This window comes from Enhydra lutris, unplaced genomic scaffold (assembly GCF_002288905.1).
Source record: "Enhydra lutris kenyoni isolate GAN:26980312 unplaced genomic scaffold, ASM228890v2 scaffoldscaffold24, whole genome shotgun sequence".
Taxonomy (NCBI): Eukaryota; Metazoa; Chordata; class Mammalia; order Carnivora; family Mustelidae; genus Enhydra; species Enhydra lutris.
The window spans coordinates 21,056,147-21,081,369 of record NW_019154108.1 but is presented as its reverse complement, the minus strand read 5'-3'; the positions used below and the strand labels follow the sequence as shown (position 1 = coordinate 21,081,369).

Genomic DNA, 25,223 nt, shown 5'->3' with positions numbered 1-25,223 from the left:
TTGTGCCTCGAGGGGGAGGCCGAACAGGTGAGGGCGGCTGGAGGAAACCAGTTCCGGCACAGTCCGAAAGGGCGAAGCGAGGGTGCGAGGGTGCGAGGCTAGGGAGGGAGACCACAACGCGATAAATAAAAGGAGGCGAGCCCCAAACACTGTCTCTCTCTCCCTGAGATCACCTTGCCTTGACCTAGTTGAGCCGAGCAGGAAGGAACCCAAGAGGGCGAAGGAGAGGTTGGGCGAGCGGTGGGCGGGGCCGCGAGCGGGAGCTTTCTCGTGCTCGCTTGTGATTCGCTGACGGATTCGGGCCGGAAGCTGCCGGGAGACATTGGCGGCGGCGGCGACGGCGGCGGCGCACGTGGTGACGTGCGAGGGGGTGCGGCGCGAGCGGGGCGGCGGCGGCGGCAGTGTCTCCGGGACGCGCGTGGAGGTCGGTCGCTCAGAGCTGAGCTGCACAGTCTCTCCGCCTGCTGCTTAGGCGCGGCAGTGCCAGCGAGCGAGCGAGTCCCCGCGAACCCTCGGTGGCGCGGCCCCTCCTCGCAGCCTCTGCGGCTGACCGCTGGTCTTCCCGCTCGACCGCTCCCCCCTTCCGCGGCCTCGAGGCGCTTTCCGTTGGGCCGATTCCCGCCCGCTTCCTCCTGCTCCCCATCGAAGCTCCAGACATGAGTTTTTCCATCTCTTTAGAGATGAACCAGGTAATACGCGCAGGTTCCAGACGGTGGAGGAGGAAGAGGGCGCGACCGGAGTCTGAGCAGAGGGATGGCGCGGGCGGCTGGGGAGACGGTGCGAGGTGCGGAGCAGCGTCCTGGTCCCGGGGGAGGACGCTCCAAGCCGCTGCTGCCGCTTTCTGGGGGCGAGGAGCTGGCGCCGCGCGAGCCCCGCGCTCCCGGCGCTGCCATGGTTGCCGAGTCGCGTTGGCGGCCGAGGCGGCTGCGGGCCGCCTCAGAGGGAGCTCGGGCAGAGGAAGTAGGGCGGGAGTTTTTGCCCATGGGATTCTCGGGGGCCTGGGTCAGGGCGACACGCGGCAGGGATGACTGCCGGAAGGAGAACGCGGGAATCTCCTTTCCCGCTGTCAGGAACCGACTCCCTGTGTCTGGGTCTCTCACGAGGTCTGGACTCTCTTCCCGGGGACCTCCCAGGACTCGGCGCGTGTGGGCGGGGAGCCGGCCCCGGGCTGCATCGGTGCCTTGGGCCTGGAGTGGGGTGGCACCGCGTCCGGGATCGCCGTGGGCCGCGGGGTCCTTTGTTCCCGCTCCACGTTGCCCGCTTTTCTTGCCAAGCGCGGGGAGAAGGGGGCGGGAGGAGGGAGGGAGCGGCTGCCCTGACGTGTCGGCGCTGAATGACTGCGTGGCCGGCCAATCCCAGCCGGGGGTGTGCGGGCGCTGGGCGCCTCGCCTTCCAGCCTTGGGAGTGGGCGCCCTCCCGGCCGCGCTGGGAGGAAGGCCTGGGGCTACCCGACTCTTCAGTCACTCTGAGGCGATCGCCACTTGCCTTGTTTAAAAAAAAAAAAAAAAAAATCGGCGGAGAGGTCTGCTCTTTTTCCATTCTTGCACGCGTCTTGCAAAACGGCGTTTGGTTGCAAGTTCTTGATGGTAGGAAAGTATCAGGCAATATCAGATTGAGAGTTGAATGTAAGAAGACTTGGACGACAAATATTTTAGAAATAGATTCACTGTTTCTCAATACATAGTAGATTTGAAACAGCTGACGTTTCAAAACCTGTAGCAAGTAGACATAGGCCTAAAGAGCGTCGTTTTGTTTCCTAATGTCTATTGCCAGTGATGGAGGATTAGAATACTCTCGTATCAAACTGTTCTTTGAGGACTTTGCGTGGTCTTCGGTCTAGTGATAAGTAACAACTTTGGAAGCGTGGTACTTAACTACTCTTAACAGTTGAACAAGTACAACGTGGACCAGACTACCAGAATCCGTATTTTCCTTTAATAACTCTGGCATTGGCAGTTGATTTTAGGATAACAAAATACTGATGAATAGTTAGTTGTAGGCATAATCGTGCTGAAATCTTCCTCTTAAGGATGCTAAGGAGAGCAGTTGTATATCTGGAGATGAGACAAACACTGTTTAGAATTGGATTAACAATAGTATCATTTAAAGCTAGCTGGCAGGCTTCTCAGATGTCTAGTTTGGTAGTTGGTGGTAAAACTGGACTAGAACACACTGACCTAAAAGAGACCTGGAATCGTTTTCCTCTGAATTTTTCTAAATTGTGAAATCTATATAGTTAGTTAATAGATATTAATTATACCTTTTATCTTAATTTGTACTGTCTACCACCACCCCCCACCCCCCCACCCCCCGCAAAAAACAAAAACAAAAACAAAAAAACCCCAGAGGATCCAGGTTTGGATTTAGTTTTAAATTGGTATCTTTTGGGCTACTCTGGAGTGGGGTTTTTTCCTTGGTTGAGGTATATTTGTGATGGCAATTGAATGTAGTTTTGCAAATGTGGTTTTTAATGTAGAATGTTCTTTTATTGGGGAAATGTCTTAGTTACTGATACCAAGATAAAGTACTCCTAAAGATAATTTCATTGACTTTTCTTTTTTAAAAAGATTTTATTTGTGTGACAGAGAGAGACACAGCAGTATGATTTTATAGTCAATCTCCATGGAGGAATTCTAAAAGGTTGGAGATCCTCCCACCTTAGGCTAGAGAGTGTAAATGGAGAAATTATGAACGAGGGAGTGATCTCTGGGTTCTTGTTAGAAGCACAGAAAATACATGCTTATGTTCACTTGTAAACTTGAATTACCACCTTGTAAGTGATTTCTAAACCTTATCAGTATTTTCCTACCTATCAGATCAGTATTTTAACACATTTGGTATCAAGCTGGATACCGAGCAAGTAAACTCAGCATTACAATGTCCCACAGCAAATTCCTCTTCTTCTAACTAACTTTGAGCTTGCAGCAAACTACAAATAACTGTTAAACACTTTTTGGAATTCTAATTTTGATACTGATTTTGTTAATGATGCCACACATATCCAAGCCAAAATAATAGGATAAGCAGGGGTATATAATATCTTAATGTCCCCGCTTCTATATTTTATATGTTCCTCTAGACCATCCCCCCCAATTCTGCTAGAGTGTTCTTACTATAATCCATTTCTGCTCTCCAGCATTGTTTAAACCTTAGCATTGATCTTTCTTACTTCCTCTCCCACTATTTACCATCTGCATCCTGCAGGCTATAATCCATTGAAGCAGAAATAGCTGCAGTTTCTGGAATCTGTATGTCCTGCCCCTTTCCTCTTTTGTTTGAACTGTTTTCACTGCTTGGTATCGGGCTTTCTGGTTGGTCTGTGAAGTGTTCAGTGCTGGGAATGGAGTTAACTCCATTGGTATTATAAGCATCCCGTTCCAGATTGTCCCTGCCATATGTTTGGTGCCATAAATGGGGATATAAGAATTGCGGAACAATGAGGATGGAGGAATTGAGTGAGTTTGACTTTTGAGATCGTAGTTTGAAAGGTGACGTGGAATGTGTAACTTCTGGTTTTACGAAGATTGAATTTGTAATTATAAAAATCTGTCCTTTAAAAATAGAGTTCATTGCTATTTTGTGAGTTGGCTGCCCTCAAAAGATTGCCTTGAAACTTAAATAATAAAATTGTTACTTGCCTTGAGGTTTTAAGGATGCTTTGAAAGTTTAATGATAACATTTTATCTTTTAAAACTGATAACATTTTATTCTTGGGCTTACTGAAGGCCCAAGAAGAATTTGGAGGCCAGGCCATAGTGTGCCTACCTTTTTTACAACTCTTGGGTAAGACCTGTTGAATTGTATTTCAGTTAAGCTAATCTTTTTGGGGCCTGTGGTAACATAACATGTGAACTTCTGGGTGTTACTGAAGCAGTTTAATTACTCATTTATGAGTCTTCTGTCTCCATTTTCTTGCACTGGCCATACTAAGGAATGAAGGTGTATTTACCAGAATATATTGTATTTGACCCCAGTTTTAATTTTTAAAGTGGATTAGTCGATTGTATATTTTAAGTAGCAAAGAAATTTTTTTTTAGATTTTAATTCCAGTGTAGTCAACATACAGTGTTATTAGTTTCAGGTGTACAATATTGTGATTTAACAGTTCCATATATTACCAAGTGCACATTAAGACAAGTATACTCTTAATCCCCTTCACCTAGTTCACTCATTGCTCTACCCACCTCCCCTCTAGTAACCATCTCTTTGTCCTCTGTAGTTATGAGTCTTTTTTTTTTTTTTTTTCCGGTCTGTCTCTTTTTTTCTTTTTATTTGGTTCTTGAATTTCACATATGAGTGAAATCATGTGGTATTTGTCTTTCTCAGGTATATTCTGCTTAGCATTATACTCTCTAGATCCATCCATGTTGTTGCAGATGGCAAGATTTCATTCTTTTTTATGGTTGAGTAATACCCCATTGTATGTATGTATATATATATATGCCATATTTTCTTTATCTGTTCATCTATGGATGGATACTTGGCCTGCTTCCATAGTTTGACTCTTGTAAATAATGCTGCAGTAAACATAGGGTGGTTATATCGCTTTAGGTTAGTGTTTTTGTATTCTTTAAATAACAAAATTTTAAATTTTATACTTTTATGTAACTCTAGGGTGTTGGGGCTTTTGGTTTGGTTTTTCAAGGAAAAAAAAAATTCTGCATATTTTTATCCACCAGTTATTGAGTTTGAGTCTTACAAACCAAAATAAGATGTACTAGAATTTTTAGCATCTTTTGAAACTCAATTTGCCCAATGCTTACTTGAGTGAAATTGACTGATCTTTCAAAGACATGGTTTTGCAGGCAAGAGCTGATACGACCTCCTCCAACTTGGCGGGGGTGGGGGTGCTAGTAGGGACCTACAGCATATGAGGATAATAATTGAGTAAAAATGTCAAGTGGACTTGAGCTAGCTCTTAAAATCGAGTAGGGTTGTACTGATCATTAAAGACATTAAAGAGACGAGGTTCATATTAAGACCCTAATATACTGGAAAGTCTTCCAAGTTCTAAATGTAGAAGAACTCATTTTATTGCGAACTAATAATATTGTACAAAGTTGTATACCTAGAGTTGCTCCTAAAATTTTCCAGTTTTTTCTTCCAATGGACTGAGTGATTTTAACCATCTCCCCCCCACCCCCCCAAAATTTAAGGTAGAACTTTGATGTCATTTTTATTCTTGGTTAGATCAAGACTGGTTTACAGAAAAACACTGAATAATGAATAAAACTGGTCAATATTTAAAATGTTTATAAATCTCCATATTGTAAGTTTATGGTTTTTCAAAAAGCACATTTTAATGATATCAACATAATTTGCATGGAGGGATTCCCCCCCTCTTTACCCTTCTTATAAGAGCAGCTTATGACGGGGTGCCTGGGTGGCTCAGTGGGTTAAAGCCTCTGCCTCCGCTCGGGTCATGATCACAGGGTCCTGGGATCAAGCCCCACATTGGGCTCTCTGCTCAGCAGGGAGCCTGCTTGTGATCTCTGTCAAATAAATAAATAAAATCTTAAAAAAAAAAAAGCTTATGAAACTGAAGTGAAGAGTTACCAACTATGTCTGTGGATTGGCCACCCCCAAGTATATATCATATATACAAAGATTTTCTTAATTTGAGCTAGATCTTGGCTGAAATGTCTGAACGTTTCCTTAGGATGGTGTGTCTCTCTGTGTACATAGAATTGTGTGGTACTTGGAAATCATTTGTTAGAACTGATTTCTTAAAAGCTGAACTAATCTAGATGCAGCTATAGAGTAGAGGAAATCAGTATTACATACTAGTTTAATACAGTTTAGTTGCAGGGGAAAGCATTGACCACAACCCCAGCCTAAGTCAGAATTACTCGGGATGTCCTTGAAGTAGAACTTACATTATGGAGAAACCATTTAGGGCATGTGGGATCCAGCTCCATTACAGAGTATGCATGTGTTGAACTTAACAGTTTGTTCAGTTGGAGCTGGACCAGCCTTCAGTGGGTTCTGGGTTAAGTGATTATTCATTAACCTGAACATAATTGTTAGAATTCTGGGTTTCATAGATGTAGAAGGAAAATCCAGGTAATTTTAAGATGTCCATTTTTTAAAAGTATGCACATCTTTCAAAGTATTTAGTTCTCATTTCCTAAATTATACTGACAGTGGTGTCATAGCAGTTCAGGTGATTAAAAAATAATTGCCATCTGAATTTGACACTTGCAGTTGATGCCACGTGAAAATGAGGGGGGAAATGGAAGTAGGAGGACTGAATATGATTACTTTCACGATGTGGATTGAACTAGAATTAATTCCATTGGTAGTTTATTACTGTATATAAGTACAAGGACCATATAGAAAACAGGCATCAGTATTTTCCCTTTTGTTTATTTAGTTCACTTCAACAAGTACTCATATTTAAGTTTCTAGGCTAGTTGTTTTGGTAGTGGGGAGATGGGATGGATACAAAGATGAGCAAGACAGAGGCTCTGCTTTCCAGAGCCTTGAATCAAGGAAGATAAGAAGGTCCACAGAAGCCCAGCTCAGAACAGACCAGCTGGAAGATTACACATGCCTTTCAGACAGTGTTCAGAACGTAGAAGATAGGGAGAAACTTCTCTCAACTCGGGGGATTTGGCAGGAGCTCTTTGGAGGTAAGACTTCGTCTGGCAGAGGTTGCATTAACGGTATTCCAAGAAGAGAGAACAACTTGAACAAAGGTGCGGAGGCTGGGGAGAGGAGACCACATTTTGGGGAACAGTGTATCCAATTTGACTGTTAACATTGTATACGTGTCTGGGAGTGATGCCCAAAGGTTGCTTGCTGGCTGGTGAAAATGGACAGATCGTATGTTTGTATGTTTGTGTGTTAGTTGTAATCCAAGAGTAAAGAATCTCAGAGTTCACAAGTATTTATATTTGTTTTCCAGTCTTGGGCTTGAATATCTCATTTAAATGATATATATTAGCTCCTGTCTTCCAGGGAAGGTGTTTTTTGTTTGTTTAATCTGATTGCAACCTGAATAGTTGCTGGTTAAAAGAAAAAGGTTTATGATAACTGCATTTGTGTTCGTTATTTTCTGTATTTGTGTCCATTTACATCAAGATTTCTTCAAGAGGGCCGCATGGGGGGCTCAGTCGTTAAGCGTCTGCCTTTGGCTCAGGTCATGATCGGGGTCCTGGGATCGAGCCCTGCATCAGGGTCCCTGCTGGGTAGGAATCCTGCTTCTCCCTCTCCCACTCCCCGTGTTTGTGTTCCCTCTCACTGTCTCTCTCTGTCGAACATATAAATAAAAGTCTTTAAAAAAAAAAAAAGATTCCTCAAAGATAAGGACTTTGTTTGATTTAATCCACTTAGATCAATGACAGTCTTAGAGCATCCTGAGTAACTGATATTTGTCATTATTACAGATTATGATGCATGATTATCACAGAAGAAATTCATGTCTATAGCTTTTAAGGACTTGATTACATCATTTCAAGCCTGATAGTTTTGGAATCACCATTTAGAGCTTAAGACACCTCTGCCTTCACTTCAACCACCTGTCTTCATACCTTGAGGAAGTTGCTGAGTTTTAACACTCCTTTGTCCTTGGATTGTCTAAGACTTCCCAGAAATCCATTTCTCACCAGTTCAGTAGGTAAGTGAATATTCAGTGCCCAGTGCAACATTAAGACACATTGTTTTTCTGAAGACTATGCCCAGTATACTAACAGCCTTTCATAATTTTCTTAAAGGGAACGTCAGTAATCATGTGTAGGAAAAAAACCACTTTTCTGGTTTTTTTCTTCCTGTAAACTATTTTGAATTTAAATAAATCAGCTCAAACTGAAATCTATTACTGCCTTTTAATGGTGGATTTTGTATAGCCATTAGTCAATTCTTCACAAGTAAAGGTGAAATGGACATTTTTAAAAAGAGGCTTATAACTTTTTTTTAAAGTTTCTAGCATGTATTCTTAGGAGATAAGTGATCCCTAATATCTGAATCTTGCAAAGGGAACAGAATTTACATTTGTCTTATATATCTTTCATTTGGGAGTCCAGCAATGACAGCAGGCTTCTTAGGTTACTCAGTGTATGGGTTTGGGCCAAGCTCGGGTGATGTTTCTTTCCCCCTCAGAATGAATGTGCATGGAAACCTAGACCAAAAGCATTGAGATAACTCACCTCTGTAATAAAGCTCAAAAAGACTTAGGACCAGAGTACAGGGGTACAGAAACTTGGACATCCAGTGCTAGTGTTTCCACAGTGTTTTTGTGTAATAACATTTTTGTGTTGATATGATGGAATTTTGAAAATAAAGGTACTATGTTACTCTTTAAGGTATAATTATAAAATTCCTCATTCACAAGTGTAATAATTCCGCTTTCTTTCTGCCCTTTAGCCAAATTTATAAGGAAAAATGATTCCCAACGGATATTTAATGTTTGAAGACGAAAATTTTATTGAGTCTTCTGTTGCCAAATTAAATGCCCTGAGGAAAAGTGGCCAGTTCTGTGATGTTCGACTTCAGGTATAAAAATTGATATTTTATTACTAAAAGCAGTAAATTAAGCAGATTTGCTTAATTTCTTTTTCATGGTAGGCATTTCATGAAATAACTTTAAAAAGCAATGATTTACTTATAAATATTAGATAAAGAATCTGATGTGGTAATTAGCTAGAGAAATACATAGTCCACAGTACTTCTGATTTTAATTCCTCATAATTTCAGGTCTGTGGCCACGAGATGTTAGCACACAGAGCAGTCCTGGCTTGCTGCAGTCCCTATTTATTTGAAATCTTTAATAGTGATAGTGATCCTCATGGAATTTCTCATGTTAAATTTGATGATCTCAATCCAGAAGCTGTTGAAGTCTTACTGAATTACGCCTACACTGCTCAGTAAGTACTTTATAAACTGTGTAATTAGGGGATGTCATCAGGAAATTCCAAGTCTCTCTAAATTTATTTCAGTTAAGGATCTGTGTTTTAAGGCCTTAGTATCGTAAATGATAAAGAACTTTTTTTTAATAGGTTGAAAGCCGATAAAGAATTGGTAAAAGATGTCTATTCTGCAGCAAAAAAGCTGAAGATGGACCGAGTAAAGCAGGTAGAGTATGAGAAGTTAATATATAAGGAGAACTATTACTAGCAAGTCTGCTTTTATGGTTAGAGGGCATAATTTGTCATAAGCCATTCTTAGTTTCAAGAACTTGAGAAATGGCCCCCTTTTTCCCGTAGAGAACTGAATGTTATTTTAACCATTTATTAACCATTTAGTTATAGTTATATAGAGGGTCATACTTCTCTCAGATAATTTGCGCTAAACCCTTGCTCTTCCAGTAGTCTTCTCGGCTGGGTAGCTGTATCAGTCACTGATAGCAGGGTGTAAAATACCTGTTTTTCCTCAAGAGTTAATCATATAGCTTATATTCTCAGTTTATTTGTTGTTCTACACGCTGGAGTTCCTCTTTAAAAGGACTCCTTCTAGAATTTAACGCCATTGAGAACTGCTTAATAATTCATAGGGTAAAGGGCTTTAAGTCTTGTGGTGTCTGGGTGGCTCAGTTGGTAAAGTGTCTGTCTTCAGCTCAGATCATGGTCCCTGCTTCCTCTATTCTGCATTCAGCAGCATCTCTCGTGTAGAACCCAGTTCAGATTCTGCCTTCATAATGAAGTCTTTTCTAATTATTCTAGTTGGAAATAATTTATTTGAACATTTCGTATGCATTATCACAGCATTTCAGTTTGTGGCATCTTTCCTTAAACAACTTAGACATTTGTATACCATTCTTTGATGTTTATTGTTTGTATACATATGTTCTTCCCAATGTTAAAGTTGTTTGATTAGGGCAGTGATTCTTAATTCATCTTTCTATCTTCACGTAATGCTTACACACTGAGTATTAAATATTCATCAAGTAAAATATATGTAAGTATTGGTACTTGTGCATTTCTTTTCCAAGGTTTGTGGTGATTATTTGCTATCTAGAATGGATGTTACCAGCTGCATCTCCTACCGAAATTTTGCAAGTTGTATGGGAGACTCCCGTTTGTTGAATAAGGTTGATGCTTATATTCAGGAGCATTTGTTACAAATTTCAGAAGAGGAGGAGTTTCTTAAACTTCCACGGCTAAAGGTGAGTAAAAATCTATAAAGAGATGTATACTACTTAGTTCCAGGCAGGGAATCTTTGTCCACGTTTCAAGCATGTAAGTAATGGTTAGAAAAAAATAGTACATTCAAATGATACTTTTACTTTTGGCAGTGTAACAGTTTTCTGCCTACCTGTTTGTGTATTTTTTTGGCTACTGATTTTCTTTCTTTCATTCTTCTTTTTTTTTTTTAAGATTTTATTTATTTGACAGACAGAGATCACAAGTAGGCAGAGAGGCAGGCAGAGAGAGAGGAAGGGAAGCAGGCTTCCCGCAGAGCAGAGCGCCCGATGTGGGGCTCGATCCCAGGACGCTGGGATCTTGACCTGAGTCGAAGACAGAGGCTTTAACCCACTGAGCCACCCAGGCACCCTGGCTACTGATTTTCTTATAAATTAGAGTAAATGTGGAATGTGATTGGGCATCTATGAGCATTTTTATGAAATTGAGCCGTAAGCTGAGAATTACAGGCTCAACACTGATCTATGTGTCACTGTTTTTTCCTAATTCTAGTTGGAGGTAATGCTTGAAGATAATGTCTGCTTGCCCAGCAATGGCAAATTGTACACAAAGGTAATCAACTGGGTGCAGCGTAGCATCTGGGAGAATGGAGACAGTCTGGAAGAGCTGATGGAAGAGGTTAGTTTTAAAGTAAATGGGTTTCAGCAGTTCTTAAAAATTATTTTGCTATAACATGAAGGATTCCCTTTCACTTTTATTTTATAACCATCACCCTAAAGAATTTAAATTTTGCTATAGGTACCCCTAAGCTGAGAAACAGGGGGGGTGTCCAGGTGAGCTGAATGAACCGTTCAGTTTGGTCTTCTGCTTTTCTTTCTTTGCTTATTATGTGCTGTTAACTTCCTTTAAAGTAGCATGTAATTTGCTTTAGAAATGGGAGGTGATACTGAAATTTTCTGTAGATTCTTAATTTTTCTTCACAGGTTTTTGCTTTAAATTTGAAAGTAGGTAAAAGCTTCTAATGGTTGTTCCTCCCCATTGATTTATCTCCCCATAGGTTTATTAACAAAACTAGGATACCCAAGACTGAAGAAACAAGAAGAAACCTCCAGTGTATTGACACGTAAAGAAGCAGCAGTCCTGCCCCAGTTCTCCTAAGAAAAATCCGCTGTGGGCAGAGAGCGATGATGATTTAATGGTGTTTACTCCTTTACAGGATTCTCTCTTTAAAGCTTTGTGTTTTTCAATGGTGTTGTTCATACATACAGTCACTCACTTACCTTGGGCTACTTTTTAAAAATAACACAAGAAAGATTTGATGGAGAAATTGTGGGAATTAAACATATGCCAACGGAGCAGTAGAGTGGCCCTGCATCTGTCATTCCACTTAAGCCTTTCAGACTCACTAAAGGCTTACCAGATCTGTTAGGCCTTGAAACATGCTGTTATCATTATGTTCTAAGAAGGCTAACAGGTGATCCCTAAGTTTTATATCCTTTCCCACTTGAAAATCAGCTGCATTAACCATGTGTTTGCATCTGCTGAGGGAGTTATCTCTGTCTCTACAGCTTGTTTGCATTTTGCATTTGCTTTTTATCTGTTTTTCTTGAAATTGCCTGCAGGACAGAAATATGTTAATGCAAATCAGACCACTTCAAAGGTGTAAACCATATTCCATATTTTATTGTAAATATGTATATTCTTTAAGAGCCTATATATATTGTACTAGTGCTTTTTTTCTTACTGCTATATAATAGAAGCTATGAGAAAATGAAGATTTCTTTCAAGCCAATCAAGCCAAGGACTCTTCGGCCAGTATTAGAAGAATCAAATCTGTATTTGATTTTTGTTTTTTAAATTTTTACAACCATGACCTGTATTTTCTTTACTTCGGGATCCTGCCAGAGCAAGATGTCAAGTTCAGGAAGCACACTGGAGGTTACCTTGAGGCGTTTGTGTGAGCTGCATACTAGTGGAGTAGCCATGGAGACGGTAGCCACATGGGTGTTCTGTTGCTGTTTTGCAGGTTCAAACCTTGTACTACTCAGCTGATCACAAGCTGCTTGATGGGAACCTACTAGATGGACAGGCTGAGGTGTTTGGCAGTGATGATGACCACATTCAGTTTGTGCAGGTACACATTGCACATCTGAGGTAACCTCAGGTTAAAATGTGATTAGAGCATTTTGTAGCATACTGAAATTTTCCTTTAATGAAGGAAAGTGGAAGAATTTCCTTGGTATAACTGAACAGAAACATTTTTGGGACAAAACAAGCCTATCTTTCTTAACAGTTACTACTGTTTTTGGCACATAAAAAGAAATAAATTCAACACATTTAGATTTTTTTCTCAATGAAATAGGATTTACAGGTAGTAAGAAAGGCCGATAAGATGAAACAAAGTAGAAATTGACTTTTTGGGTTAGGTTACAAAAAAATAGTTTGCAACAGGAATGAGTGTTGTTAGACCCTGGGGTTTTTTTTTGTTTTGTTCTGTTCCGTTTATTGGTTTTTTTTTTTTTTTTTTTTTTAAATCTTAGGTATAAACTTTTTTAGTCTGGAGACAAATAATTTAAAGTACACAAATCATAAATGTCAAATAGTGAACCCACTAATTTAAACACTACTTGGGTCAAGAAGAGATTTCTGCTTCCTGGAAACCTCTTATCCCTTCCCAGTCACCTCCCTTCACAACCCCCCAGACAAAACCATTATTCTAACTTCTGAAACAACAGACTACTTTGCCTGTGTTTAGAGTGGACATGAATGGTCATGTAGTATGCATTCTTTTTTTTTGGCCTTCAACTCAACGTTGTATTTGTGAGGCATTAACGGTAAAATAGGCTGAGTTAACCCAGTTTTAAGGAATGGTTTTCTTTAATAGAAAGTGAAATAAAACATGAGTATTCTGTGGCAGTAGTCACCAAATATCTTTATTTTCACAAAAGTGTCAGGGTGTGAGTTAGTTGAGAACTTTATTTGTAGTTGTGCATTTTGAACATTTAGAGTATTTTTCCTCGTGACTCTAAAGATGTATTTTTTTTTTAAAGTTATACCTTCAACAATTAAAGTTTGCGTGCCCGATAAGTGGCAGGCCATGATGTTAACGTGTATGAGGGATAGTTTCTGGTTGTAGGACCTTACAGCAGTAGACTGAAACGGTACACTCTTAACAAGAGTTATCTACGAAAGGCATACAGGGGAGGGCATGGTAGAGCAGGAGAGAAACTAGGGGAATTTTACAGAGGCGGCAACATTTGAGCAGCCCTAGGATTGAGAAGAGTTTGCATAGCATATAAAGAGAGGTATGTCGGTTACATAGGGGGATAGGTTAAATTACTGTACTTCTATACAGCAAAAATCTATACATTAGTCATATTTTAGACATGTGGCTAACTATCAGATGGGCAGTCTCTAGGTCATGGGACTCCAGCTGATCTGTGGTTTATTTCCTTTTGTTTTTCTTACTCCTGTAAAGGATGGCATTAAACCCTTCAATTTTTACGACCCAAGCACAGGGGGTAAAGCTTGTAAGACCAATTTACAGCCTATTGTAAGAAGTCATTTTAAAAAAAATGACAAGGGCTTGATTCAAGGGCATGGAGGAGGAAGAGTGGACTCTAGACATTTATAGTTTCAAAGGTTGAGTGAGTCCTTAGTGATCATTTAGAATAAGAAAATTAAGCAAAAATAAGCAAAATTAAGCAAAGGAAAAGGAAGAATTTGAGAAAACGGAATTCTGACATATGTGACTCATTAGAAGGTGGTTCCCTGGATATAAAGATCATGAAGTTAAACAGGATGAGGTGACACATTAGGCTTGAGGAATAGGAAAAAAGTTTGACAAGAAGCCATTAGAAAGGAAGGAAGAAATTAGAATCAAAAGCTAGCTAACATAGGTGGAGATAATTTTGGAGGAGGACAATAAGTTATTAATTGAGTCAAATCATTCTTTGGGAGGTCATGTAAAAGAAGGTTATAGATACCATCTCTTCTGCATTCATTGTGGGAGGCCACTTCGTAATCTTTAGTGGATATAAGTTCCAAAGATTAAGGTCAGGAATCCATTAGCTTGAGAAGTAATAATGGTTGAAAAAGAAACCGCCACCAGAGATAACCCTCTGGTGAGCCAGAGGCAAAGAAAGCAGAGCCAGTGGGTGGCTGGGTGAGAGTTGATACAGGAAAGTTTGAAGATAAAGGAGAGGGAAGGATGGGTTTGGAAATGTTCCAGAAGGAATATAGAGGAGTTATCCAGCACTTCTGTATAACTTGTTTAAAAAAAAAAAAAAAAAGTCTTTGCTGTTACCCTGCTTTTCTTTTACATTGATTTTTTTTTCTCAATTATAGTCCATACATTAGAACAGTTTTCTTACTGCGATAAAAGCTCTTAATGTAAGCATTATCAATTTGTGATACTTTGGATCCCTTCTTCCCCCAGGTTGGGATGGGGTTTTATGTACCTTGTAATTCTAGTAGCAGAAGACACAAGTCTGGCATAGTATAAAAAGAGTGGCTTTAAACTCAGAATTTCTAATCTTTCTTTTAGTTGTATTGCATTAGGCAATGCATATCTTCTCTGAGTATCGTTACCTATAAAATGGATTGGCAGTACTGGCTGTAACTGGATCAAAAGAGATGATGTGAATAAAGTTCCTAATAATACCTAGGTATATAGTAAATGTCTAAGTAGAACTTAATGTTAACCGTTAACCTAGTACATGCTCTACCTGTTCTCAAAATAGCCTACATACGCTGTAACCACAATTGTTGAATGGCCCAGACCAAACTTCACGGCTTCAAGTAGCTACCAAAATCTTTTCCTCTCCGAGTTGTTACTTGGCTTTGTTGCTTCCACAAGAAACAAATTTCTACTGTAAATCTTACCTACCCATGTGGCTCTGGCCCTGGGGACCAAAGTAAGTGGATAAGCAGACTTGATCAGGTACTGAGGGTGGTACCTGTTTATTTGGTAGTTCTGCCTAGGGGGTCTTTGACTCCTCTAATTCCATATGATCATATCCTTTAAAAGTCAAGGGCTAATGTTATTGGAAGAAAACCATCAAAGGGAACTCATACACAAGAACACAATGTGATTCTCTTAAAGTTATTTGGGAAAATTTGTAGCTTTGCCCATTAGTGTTCCTGAAAAAGTATTCTACTTTGGTGAATGTTTGGTTCTTTTAGTAGTATTGTTCCATTTCTGGTTTCTGTTTTTTATTTCTGTGTTTTGATGTAGTTTGATTTGTCTAGAAAAGCACTCTAATATCTGTAAGGTGGTCCTGAGAAGTACTTCTCAGAGGGACTGGATTGGATAAATTTCTGCTCACTTTTTTGCTGGCATTGTATGAAGGATATCGGAGTTCATATGATATAATTACATTCGATAATTTCTTGGAGACAGTGGGTTAAATGTATTATTTCAGATAATTCATACCCTTTTAAATTAATAACCTCTTTTGAAAGATGATTCTACACTTAGTATAAAGAGTATGTGAGCTTATGTAGATTATGAAGGGGGGTTCCTTCCCGTCTCCCCCACCCCCCACTGAAGTATTCTGATATTTGATCTACAGTGTTTTTTAAATTTCTTAAATTGAGCTTTTCCTGGCCAGGCTATTTGTATAGTTATAGTTGTTTCATTACAAGTGGAGATGGACGTATGCCAGTAATTTGTCAATTGGAAAGTGTTGGTTTGTCTTAAATTTAGGTATGCTATAAACGTCATACATAGGTGAAAGACACATTTTTTTCAGTGTTGTGGAATAGCTCAGGAACAAAGGTACACCAGGTATGGTCTTTGGCTAGGTTTCTGTAGCTACCTTTTGATTTTGCAGAAAAAGCCACCACGTGAGAATGGCCATAAGCCGATAAGTAGCAGTTCCACTGGATGTCTCTCTTCTCCAAATGCTACAGTACAAAGCCCTAAGCATGAATGGAAAATCGTTGCTTCGGAAAAGACTTCAAGTAAGTGTATTACGCTTGTCAGATTGTCTTTGAAGTACTTATTTTTAAAGAAGGAGTGTTGAGCGGAACCATTTAATAACTTTGAAAGTCACTGTAGAGAAAAAACTCAGAAGCAACTAAATTTGGAAAACAATAGCAGATCATTCTATGCTGGAATCTGGAGTCCAATTCAGGATCACACAGGAGACCAAAAGTAACAATAACTGCATCTTAAACATAGAACTTTTGTGCTTACAGATAACACTTACTTGTGCCTGGCTGTGCTGGATGGTATATTCTGTGTAATTTTCCTTCATGGGCGAAACAGCCCACAGAGCTCACCAACGAGTACTCCAAAACTAATTAAAAGTTTAAGCTTTGAGATGCAACCAGATGAGCTAATAGAAAAGCCCATGTCTCCCATGCAGTATGCACGGTCTGGCCTGGGGACAGCAGAGATGAACGGCAAGCTGATAGCAGCAGGTAAGAACAGAAGGATGAGTGTTTTCTTACTGAAAACTTTCAACTGGCTAAGCCTCTTAAATGGACATTTGTGCTTGCCTGTGACATGTGAACTTTGGAAGATAGGGTTTAACGCAAGCCTTCTTCCTTGGCATTCTGCTTTCCCACATTTTGAAAAGACCAAGAAGTAAAAAGTAAATACTTTCGTGTTGTCTAACCTTTAAATAAATGTCTGTTTCTAATTCTTAAACTATAACGTAGCTGAATTATTGTCCTTATTTTGAAAGCAAGACTAAGCAATTTAGTCATACTGATAAATGTTGTTAAAACGTCAACTAATGGGGCCTCACTGAGTTTATGGATAAAATTCCTTTTCTCGTTGTGCAGATTACTTAAATCCTTCTAGGCCAGGAACTCTGGTCCAGTTTAATATCTTACACATACATCTTGATGATTCTTTTACCAGGTGGCTATAACAGAGAGGAGTGTCTTCGAACAGTCGAATGCTATGATCCACATACAGATCACTGGTCCTTTCTTGCTCCCATGAGAACACCAAGGGCTCGATTTCAAATGGCTGTACTTATGGTAAGTGCACTGTGTTGCAAGAAGAAGTAATCCGTATTTAGCTGTTCCTCATACTTCAGAATGGCAGAAATTCTAATCTCTTACTTTTGATGCAGGGCCAACTCTATGTGGTAGGTGGATCGAATGGCCACTCAGATGACCTGAGCTGTGGAGAGATGTATGATCCAAGCATAGATGACTGGACTCCTGTTCCAGAATTGAGAACTAACCGTTGTAATGCAGGTAAAATTACTCTTCTGGGATATTCAGTATTTAAATATGATAATTAAATTACCAATATATAACCTTATTTTATATTCGCATAGGAGTATGTGCTCTGAATGGGAAATTATACATCGTTGGTGGCTCTGATCCATATGGTCAAAAAGGACTGAAAAACTGTGATGTATTTGATCCTGTAACAAAGTCATGGACAAGCTGTGCTCCTCTTAACATTCGTGAGTTGATTTTTTGTGTGTCCTGTTTTTTGTTTTTTGGGTGTGTGTGTGTGTGTGTGTGTGTGTGTGTGTGTGTGTGTTCTGAATCAACAGTATATGTAGTGTACAACTTACAGTTCGGGGAGATAAAATAATAATTTTGGCTCAACTTGATTTTTTAGGTAGACACCAGGCTGCAGTCTGTGAGCTTGGTGGGTTTTTGTACATAATTGGAGGTGCAGAGTCTTGGAATTGCCTGAACACAGTAGAACGTTACAATCCTGAAAATAACACCTGGACTTTAATTGCACCCATGAATGTGGCTAGGCGAGGAGCTGGCGTAGCTGTTCTTGATGGTGAGTGTTGGGATTTGGAAAAGTGAGGAATAGGGAGTGACAACAGTTTCTTATAAAATTCTGAATGAATGTCAGTGATGACTATATACTTGTATAATTAGAACTCAGAAGCAGCCATCTTTGCCGATGCGATAGGGATTGTTGGTTTGTTTCTTAGAAGTCTTTTCTAATAGAGACTCCATTCTTAAAATAATAATATAAATATATCAACACACTATCATCTTTTGATGAGTTCACTGAATGAAGTTCTAAGTCCTTTCCTTCCATAAACCATATGCAAAGTATATCATCTTGGAGTTTGTTCCTTTAGAGCAAGAATTCAAAGAACTTGATCTGCAAAGCAAAAATAAGTACCGATCATCTAGATTAGTCTTTTCTAATTGTCTACTCCCTACCTAAATGGAAGCAATACTTAAGACCATTTTAACAAGTCTTTTGAAAGCATTAAACTTGGTTTTATATAGAAATAGCTTTCTTTTCACATCCATTTTATTGAGTTACATGTTTATGTAATTAAGAGTTTAGTCAGCCTTTTCTTGGGAATAAAGCAGAATCTTAGTTAAGCTTGTGGCTCAACTGCTGAAAGCATAGATGTGTAGACATGCCAGCAAGTAGCCTACTGGACCATAGCCTGCAGGGCACCCCACCCCCAGCCTTGTCAGTTCTTATATAAATATATAGATGCAGATAGGTTAAGTGACAGATGAGAAAATAACGATTTTTTTAAAGTTATACAGTATTTAATGCTAACATTTTATCTGTTTGAAAATAACTTACTAACTGTTCTGCATATATATTTGAAAATAAGTGATAACTTCTGGTCTGTTTCCAAGAAGTTTTTGTGCCAAAGTAATTTTATATAGTTGGAAAGCTCAAGAAAATGTTATCTGAAACCTGCTTTTCTGAGATTCAAAAGAACTTTTGAATCTCAGTTCTTAGGCACTAGAGTAATACAGAATTTCCAGTGCACAAAACTACTGTGGCTTGCCACTACTTAGCTGCATTTTTAGGTGAATTGTCCACCTTCTTTGTGCCTCATTTCATCTGTGAAATGGCAATAATAGTAGCTACCACAAAGAATTATGGGAATTAACTTCAGTTAGATGCTACCCCTCTCCTTTTAAATTACCCGAGTTCCAGGTGTGAATGGGTTTTTATCAATTTTGTTGCATTTGTATCCACAGCTCCTAGAGAGCGTTTGCCACATTAGCGAGGCAGTTAATGAGTACTTTCTACACAATGAGCAGGCATTTCTACTAAGAACCACTGATTTTAGCAAAAAATAAGTAGGTTTTTTTTTTTCTTATTCTCTTTAGATTTACCTTGTTTCCTTTCTCTTTTAGGGAAATTGTTTGTAGGTGGTGGCTTTGATGGTTCTCATGCCATCAGTTGTGTAGAGATGTACGACCCAACGAGAAATGAATGGAAGATGATGCGAAGCATGACTTCACCAAGGAGCAACGCTGGGATTGCAACTGTAGGGAACACCATTTATGCAGTGGGAGGATTTGATGGCAATGAATTTCTGAATACGGTGGAAGTCTATAACCTTGAGTCAAATGAGTGGAGCCCCTATACGAAGATTTTCCAGTTTTAACAAATTTAAGACCCTTTCAAACTAACAGGCTTAGTGATGTAATTGTGTTTAGTAGAGGTACACTTGTGAATAAGGAGGGTGGGTGGGTAATAGATGTTGCTAACAGCAACACAAAGCTTTTGCATATTGCATATTAAACATGCTGTACATTTTGTGTTTATTGGGAAAGGAATGCAAAGATGAAGGTCTGTTTTGTGTATTTTTAGGACTACTTTGGTTATTTTACTTTTTGGAAGTTAATATTGTAAAAGAATAAACGAAGACTTGATCAGGCATGTCATTTCAAGAAGTCCCCTCCTCCACATTTGTTTTTGCCAATTTGCACATTAAATGACTCTTCCCTCAAACATGTATAATGGGGCAAGGGGGTAGGGTTTAAGATCTAGACAGTTGGGTTTTTTTAAGGGCCCTTTTTCAATAACTGGAACACTCTATACAAAAGAGACTTCTTTAACTAGATGACAATGACTATTTTTGTTTTTATTAAAAGAAAGCGGACATGCCTACCAAGACTTAATCTTTTATGATTGCCTTTTTATAACTCAACTTTTTATATTCTCAGCACAGTGCTTTACCTATTGACGATAGGGCGGATTCAAATAGCGAAGCAGAGTTGCGGTCTCAAAGGATGCAGAGTAGGGTGTTTCTGTTCTACGCCCACAGTGCAAACTTCGAAGCTTTTGCCTCAGCTACTTTTTTTTTTTTTTTTTTTTTTTTTTTTTTTTTTTGGAGACTGCAGTACCAATAGTTTATTTGAACAGTAACGTAGCTGTGATTTTTATTTGAAACACTGATTTCAAATATTCTGACTTCTTGAGGGTATATTTTATATAGCAAGACACTTAATATATAACAGTAAAGAATGGTGAAGTACTTTATTTTCTAAATAATTCCTGTCTTTATTTATCATTAACAATCCTAAATAGCACCCTCGATTGTGAAAAAAATTAAAACTGTATTGGGTTTATGAATGCAGCCTTTATCAGAACTATGTTTTTGCTCAGTTTTTCTCTTCATATGGATAAATACTGGTTGGGGTGACTTTATGGAATGTGTAGTGCTGCACATATAACTTATGGTGCCAAAATTAGCACATCCTAATGCTTGCTGCCAATGCAAACGTATTAAAGGTACTTAGCAGGAAATCCTTGCACCATGGAATTAATATCCAAATGTTGTTTGTGTACTCATTCGTAACTTAAAAGTTTGGGGGACAGTTTTTTTCCCCAGTAATGATGAGCTTAAGGTATTTGGGAAAACCGTCACCTGCCATGTCTGAAATAGAACTGATGGTAAGATTTTTTTCTCAGAGAAGACAAACACGTAAGAATCTAATGAGCCAACTAGGACAAGATGACGACCAGTGGCAAACTTGGGTTAGAAAGAAAATTGTTCCACTGGTACTTAGACACCTTCTTTCATTTACTCCACGAAGCACCATCGAGAACCTGGTGGCTCTGTAGTCAGTGACTTTTTTATTTATTGCTGGTTTGGTTCTGGATTAAAAGTAGGTAGGCAGATTTGATTTTGCCTCATAGGATGACTATTTTTTTAAATGGATCTGTATATGTTCTGTTTAGCCCAAGGAAATAAAATCTTAGTTGGGGGATTCAGCAGTGAAATATTTGAAATTACTTCCTAATTCCTAAGTAGCATTAAGCAAATAATAGGTATGAATACTCTGGGTCAGAGTTTTTCTATATTATTGATGCCAAACAGGTAGTTTGGTGGTTAAAAGTATGTTTTTTAAGTATGTTAGAAGCTCCCCATAAAGGGGAGGGAAAGTGCTCAATGACCATTTGTTTATATTAATTTCCATCTAAAAGGTACATGTTTTTCTTGAGGGAAGGAGAAAATACGGCATAGCCTCAACATAATTAAAAAAATGTTTTTACCATCAGTATGGGTTTTGGGGTAGTGTAGAAAGAACATTGGTAATAACTACCCTGTGATCAGTTGTGAGAATGCCTAAAACATACTAGATGACTAAAACAGTAGCAAAACTATAGAATACCTGCTTGAATTAATAACTTGTTATACCCACACATGAATTTTATTGTGACGTTCAAGGTAGGGTTTTGATTTGGGGCCTCTAGTACGTCTTCCGTGCTTTCCCTTTCAACATGTTTTAGAATTCCTTATCTTTTAGAGCGCTGTGAACTGTGTAAGACTGTTGATTCACAGACCTGTACCCCTGAAACAAATAATACATTATATGTTATTTTAAAAAAAAAAATTCCTTCTATTTTAGAGGAAAAAACTGGATCTGGAAGTGTGATACAATCCTTGCTTAATACTCTAGGTGTGTACCCTATGATTTCTCCAGATCTTAAAATTCTTAAAACTGAAGTAAGTGACAGAGAAAGAGTCCCTGGAGGAGATTTCTGCAACTTCAGCGTTGCCTTTGGAGGAACAGGAGATCACAGAAAATTTTGTCTTAAAATTTTAGTCATTTATTTGTATCCTACTTGGTTCTAAAAAAGGATGTGAAGAGTCTTTCATTAAATGACTATAGATGTATTAACTGGGTGATTTAAAAAAAAAAAACGAAAAGAAAAAGGGAAAAGCAAGGAAACATCAATGTATGTAGTAAAATGGTGGTTACCAGAGGATTGGGGCGGGGGGGTTGGAGAAGAGTGATGGTGTTTAACGGTACAGACCTGTAATGAGTAATAAATAAACCTGAGATCTAATGTGCAGTATGAGGAGTATAGATAATGTGATGCTATAATTACGTAATGTGGTAAGTATCACTCCATGGCAGTCATGTTGCAACATATAAATGCATCAAAGTAAGCTTTATACCTTAAACTTAACACAGTGTTACATGTCACATTTATTCATTTTTTTTAAATCAAGAAATAGGAAGGAAGCATCATTAGGTTAACAAGGAATTCTCTGAAGCACCGGTTTCTTTCATAGTGAAACCAGAATGTTCTCAGTTGTAAAATGATGCACTGAGCAACAAGTCCTAGCACAATGGCCAACAGAATATTGAAGCTTCACTATTAATAGCTCCATGTGTTCCTGCGGGTTGAATAAGAGCGAGAAGCAAAAGCTCAGTTACTAAGTGTGTATAGGGTTGATACCTGGGGGGAATTTAAGAATCTAAAAAGGGTATACGTCTTAATAGATGGCTACACATTTGCTCAAAGTGAGCAAAGGGAGTAATTTTAGCTTGGAAAAAAGGCACACACAGTACCCAACTTAGATGAAAGAAAGAAATGAGGGATGACACAAGATGAGCTGAATGAAATATACAGCAAGTTAGTAAGAACTGCCAGATGAAAAGGTTGAAAGGCACCTACCAAATGTAACTAGTTCAGTAATTAGCAGGGCCAGCTATCCGTTAAGGCTACTCCCAAATCAAAAGATCTCTAGATCTTATAATTGATAAAATTGAAGATCTTACAATTGATAAAACTGATAAAATTGAATTGATAAAATTGATTGCTTAAGCAAGTGTTTTGTCTCAAACAGGTGGTACTGAGTCTTTAAAGGTCCAGGCTTGAAAGAAAATGTTCTGGTACCCAGAACTCAACAACAAAAAGTAAATGGGGAAAAGATTTAAACAAGACACTTTACCAAATAAATGGATTCCAATAAGCACATGAAAAGACACTCACTGTCATAAACTGGGGAAATGTAGAGAGTAAAATTACATACACACCTGTTAAAACAGTATCAAATTCTGGCTGGGTTGCAGATCAATAGAACTCAAATTGCTGGAGGAATCAAAATTGGAAGGTCACTTTGGAAAACTGGCAGTTTCCGACCAAATACCCTATGACACAGTAATCACTTACCTAGGTATTGACCCAAGTGAAATGAGAACCTGTTCACTCCCAAACCTGTGTGTGAGTATAGCGGCTTTATTCAGTCACCAACTCAAATAGCCTTCCTACTGCTGAATGGATAATTTGGTGCATCCATGCAATGAAATACTACTTGGGAATTAAAAGGATGAAGTCTTGTGGAGCAGTGGAATTCATATTTTAATCATGCTGGTGATGATGCAATTGTGTTTTGGCAAAACTCAAAACTAGTTTAACCAAAGGGGCACCAAACCTTTTAAAAAAAAAATCTTTTTTTCTTAGTGTGCAGGAGGAGGAGTAGAGGTAGAGGGACAAGCAGGCTCTGCTGAGCATGGTGCCCAATGTGGGGCTCAATACCAGGACCCTGAAATCCCCACCTGAACTGAAACCAAGAGTTAGTTGCTGAATCAGTTGAGCCACCCAGGTGCCCCCCAAAAGGTATCAAACCTTTAAAGGAAAAAAAGGCTTTAAAAGGGGGACTAGGGGGGCGCCTGGGTGGCTCAGTGGGTTGGGCCGCTGCCTTCGGCTCGGGTCATGATCTCGGGGTCCTGGGATCGAGCCCCGCGTCGGGCTCTCTGCTCGGCGGGGAGCCTGTTTCCTCCTCTCTCTCTGCCTGCTTCTCTGCCTGCTTGTGATCTCTCTCTGTCAAATAAATAAATAAAATCTAAAAAAAAAAAAAGGGGGGGGACTAGGAAACAGCCTTATTTTACCTTGCTGGAAATCCCAGCAGGGAACCATTGATTCCCACTGGCCTTGCAAGGATTATATACCGAGCTAATGTAGTTTAACCCATAACCATCAGACTACAGTAAAATTGCAAAAGCTAAGGAAAGATTAGAACTAAAAGAAAAACACGTTGACATCAAGTTTGTAGTTAGGGGCACTGAGCCACCTCACCTTCTAGTGTCATAGCTGGTAATTGTTCAAGTTCAGAGTGGTGTTTTCACTGGAGTGGGTTTTATTGGTAAAATAGCCACAGAACCATAACTGGGAGACTGGCCTGTCAATTCAGTCTAAACCAGAAAAGGGCTTTGCGTGGCATCACTTGCTGAGAGTGGAAGATGTATTTGATTTCTCAACAGTGAGATATGTTCCCTCTTAAAAAGAAAAGAGAAATTCATCCTGACTCATGGGATAAGAAAGGATGTTTGAAAAGGGCTCCAGGAGATGGGTGGGCTACGGGGAGTTGTCGGAAAGTACGAACAAACTGATCCGAGGTAGATCAAGACACCCATCTAGAGAAATGGGTCCACCCTGAGAGAGTGAAAAGATTTCCGTTCTCCCTGAAGGTGATGGTCAAAAGATGAAACAAGCTTCAGGTTTGTCCTTCAGGTGACAGGCAAAGACCATAACAGGAAACTGAAGTTGACCATCTGTGAGGTTCTGATCTGTGCAGTCCCAAATTGCCCACTACAGGGACTAACAAAATCCCAGTAGGGCACGAAACCCCAATTCTTACACCAGCGTTCCTTTGGCCCAGAATGCTGGAATTGCTGGGGTTGCTACACCCAAAGGATCCTAATCTTCTCAGGAAGTGCATTATCTTTGGTAAAAGTAAACTGGAAAAGGCTAGTGGAAAATGGTGCCAGAACCTTTGCTGGGATAATCCTCATGGACGTCCCTCGTGAAGTTATTACGGACTCCTCACTAAGGCAAGGCCAAGGGCATTATGTAGAAAGCCCTTCCCCTGTGTGACTTCCCTCATCTGTCCCTACTGGCATGCTCAGGATGGCTTCTACCCAAAATACAACAGGCATACATAATGAAGAATGGAGATTTTAGAACTGAAGTTCCTCTCCCAAGGATCTTCCACCAAAACAAACGTGTGTTTTGCAAAGTAGAGTTTATGATCCTTAGGTCAACTGAGTTATCTCAATCCAGAGGAGGGATCCAGAAAAAGAGGAAGGGAGAGGGTACCCTAAACTGCATTATACTAGCGTATAACAGAAAAGTACAGTGTAACAGTT

At 39.4% G+C, this 25,223-nt stretch overlaps 1 protein-coding gene across 1 annotated transcript; it reads left to right on the top strand.

The window, feature by feature from the left end:
• The first annotated feature begins 374 nt into the window (after positions 1-374).
• Positions 375-20,602, top strand: LOC111150720 (influenza virus NS1A binding protein). Its single transcript, XM_022508274.1, has 15 exons — positions 375-689; positions 7,389-7,618; positions 8,365-8,493; positions 8,695-8,864; positions 8,997-9,072; positions 9,929-10,102; positions 10,632-10,757; positions 12,106-12,213; positions 15,914-16,043; positions 16,281-16,505; positions 16,951-17,072; positions 17,168-17,294; positions 17,378-17,509; positions 17,671-17,844; positions 19,188-20,602. The coding sequence occupies exons 3-15, from the start codon at positions 8,383-8,385 to the stop codon at positions 19,439-19,441; spliced, it is 1,929 nt and encodes a 642-aa protein (XP_022363982.1). The 5' UTR covers positions 375-689; positions 7,389-7,618; positions 8,365-8,382; the 3' UTR covers positions 19,442-20,602.
• The last annotated feature ends 4,621 nt before the right edge of the window (positions 20,603-25,223 follow it).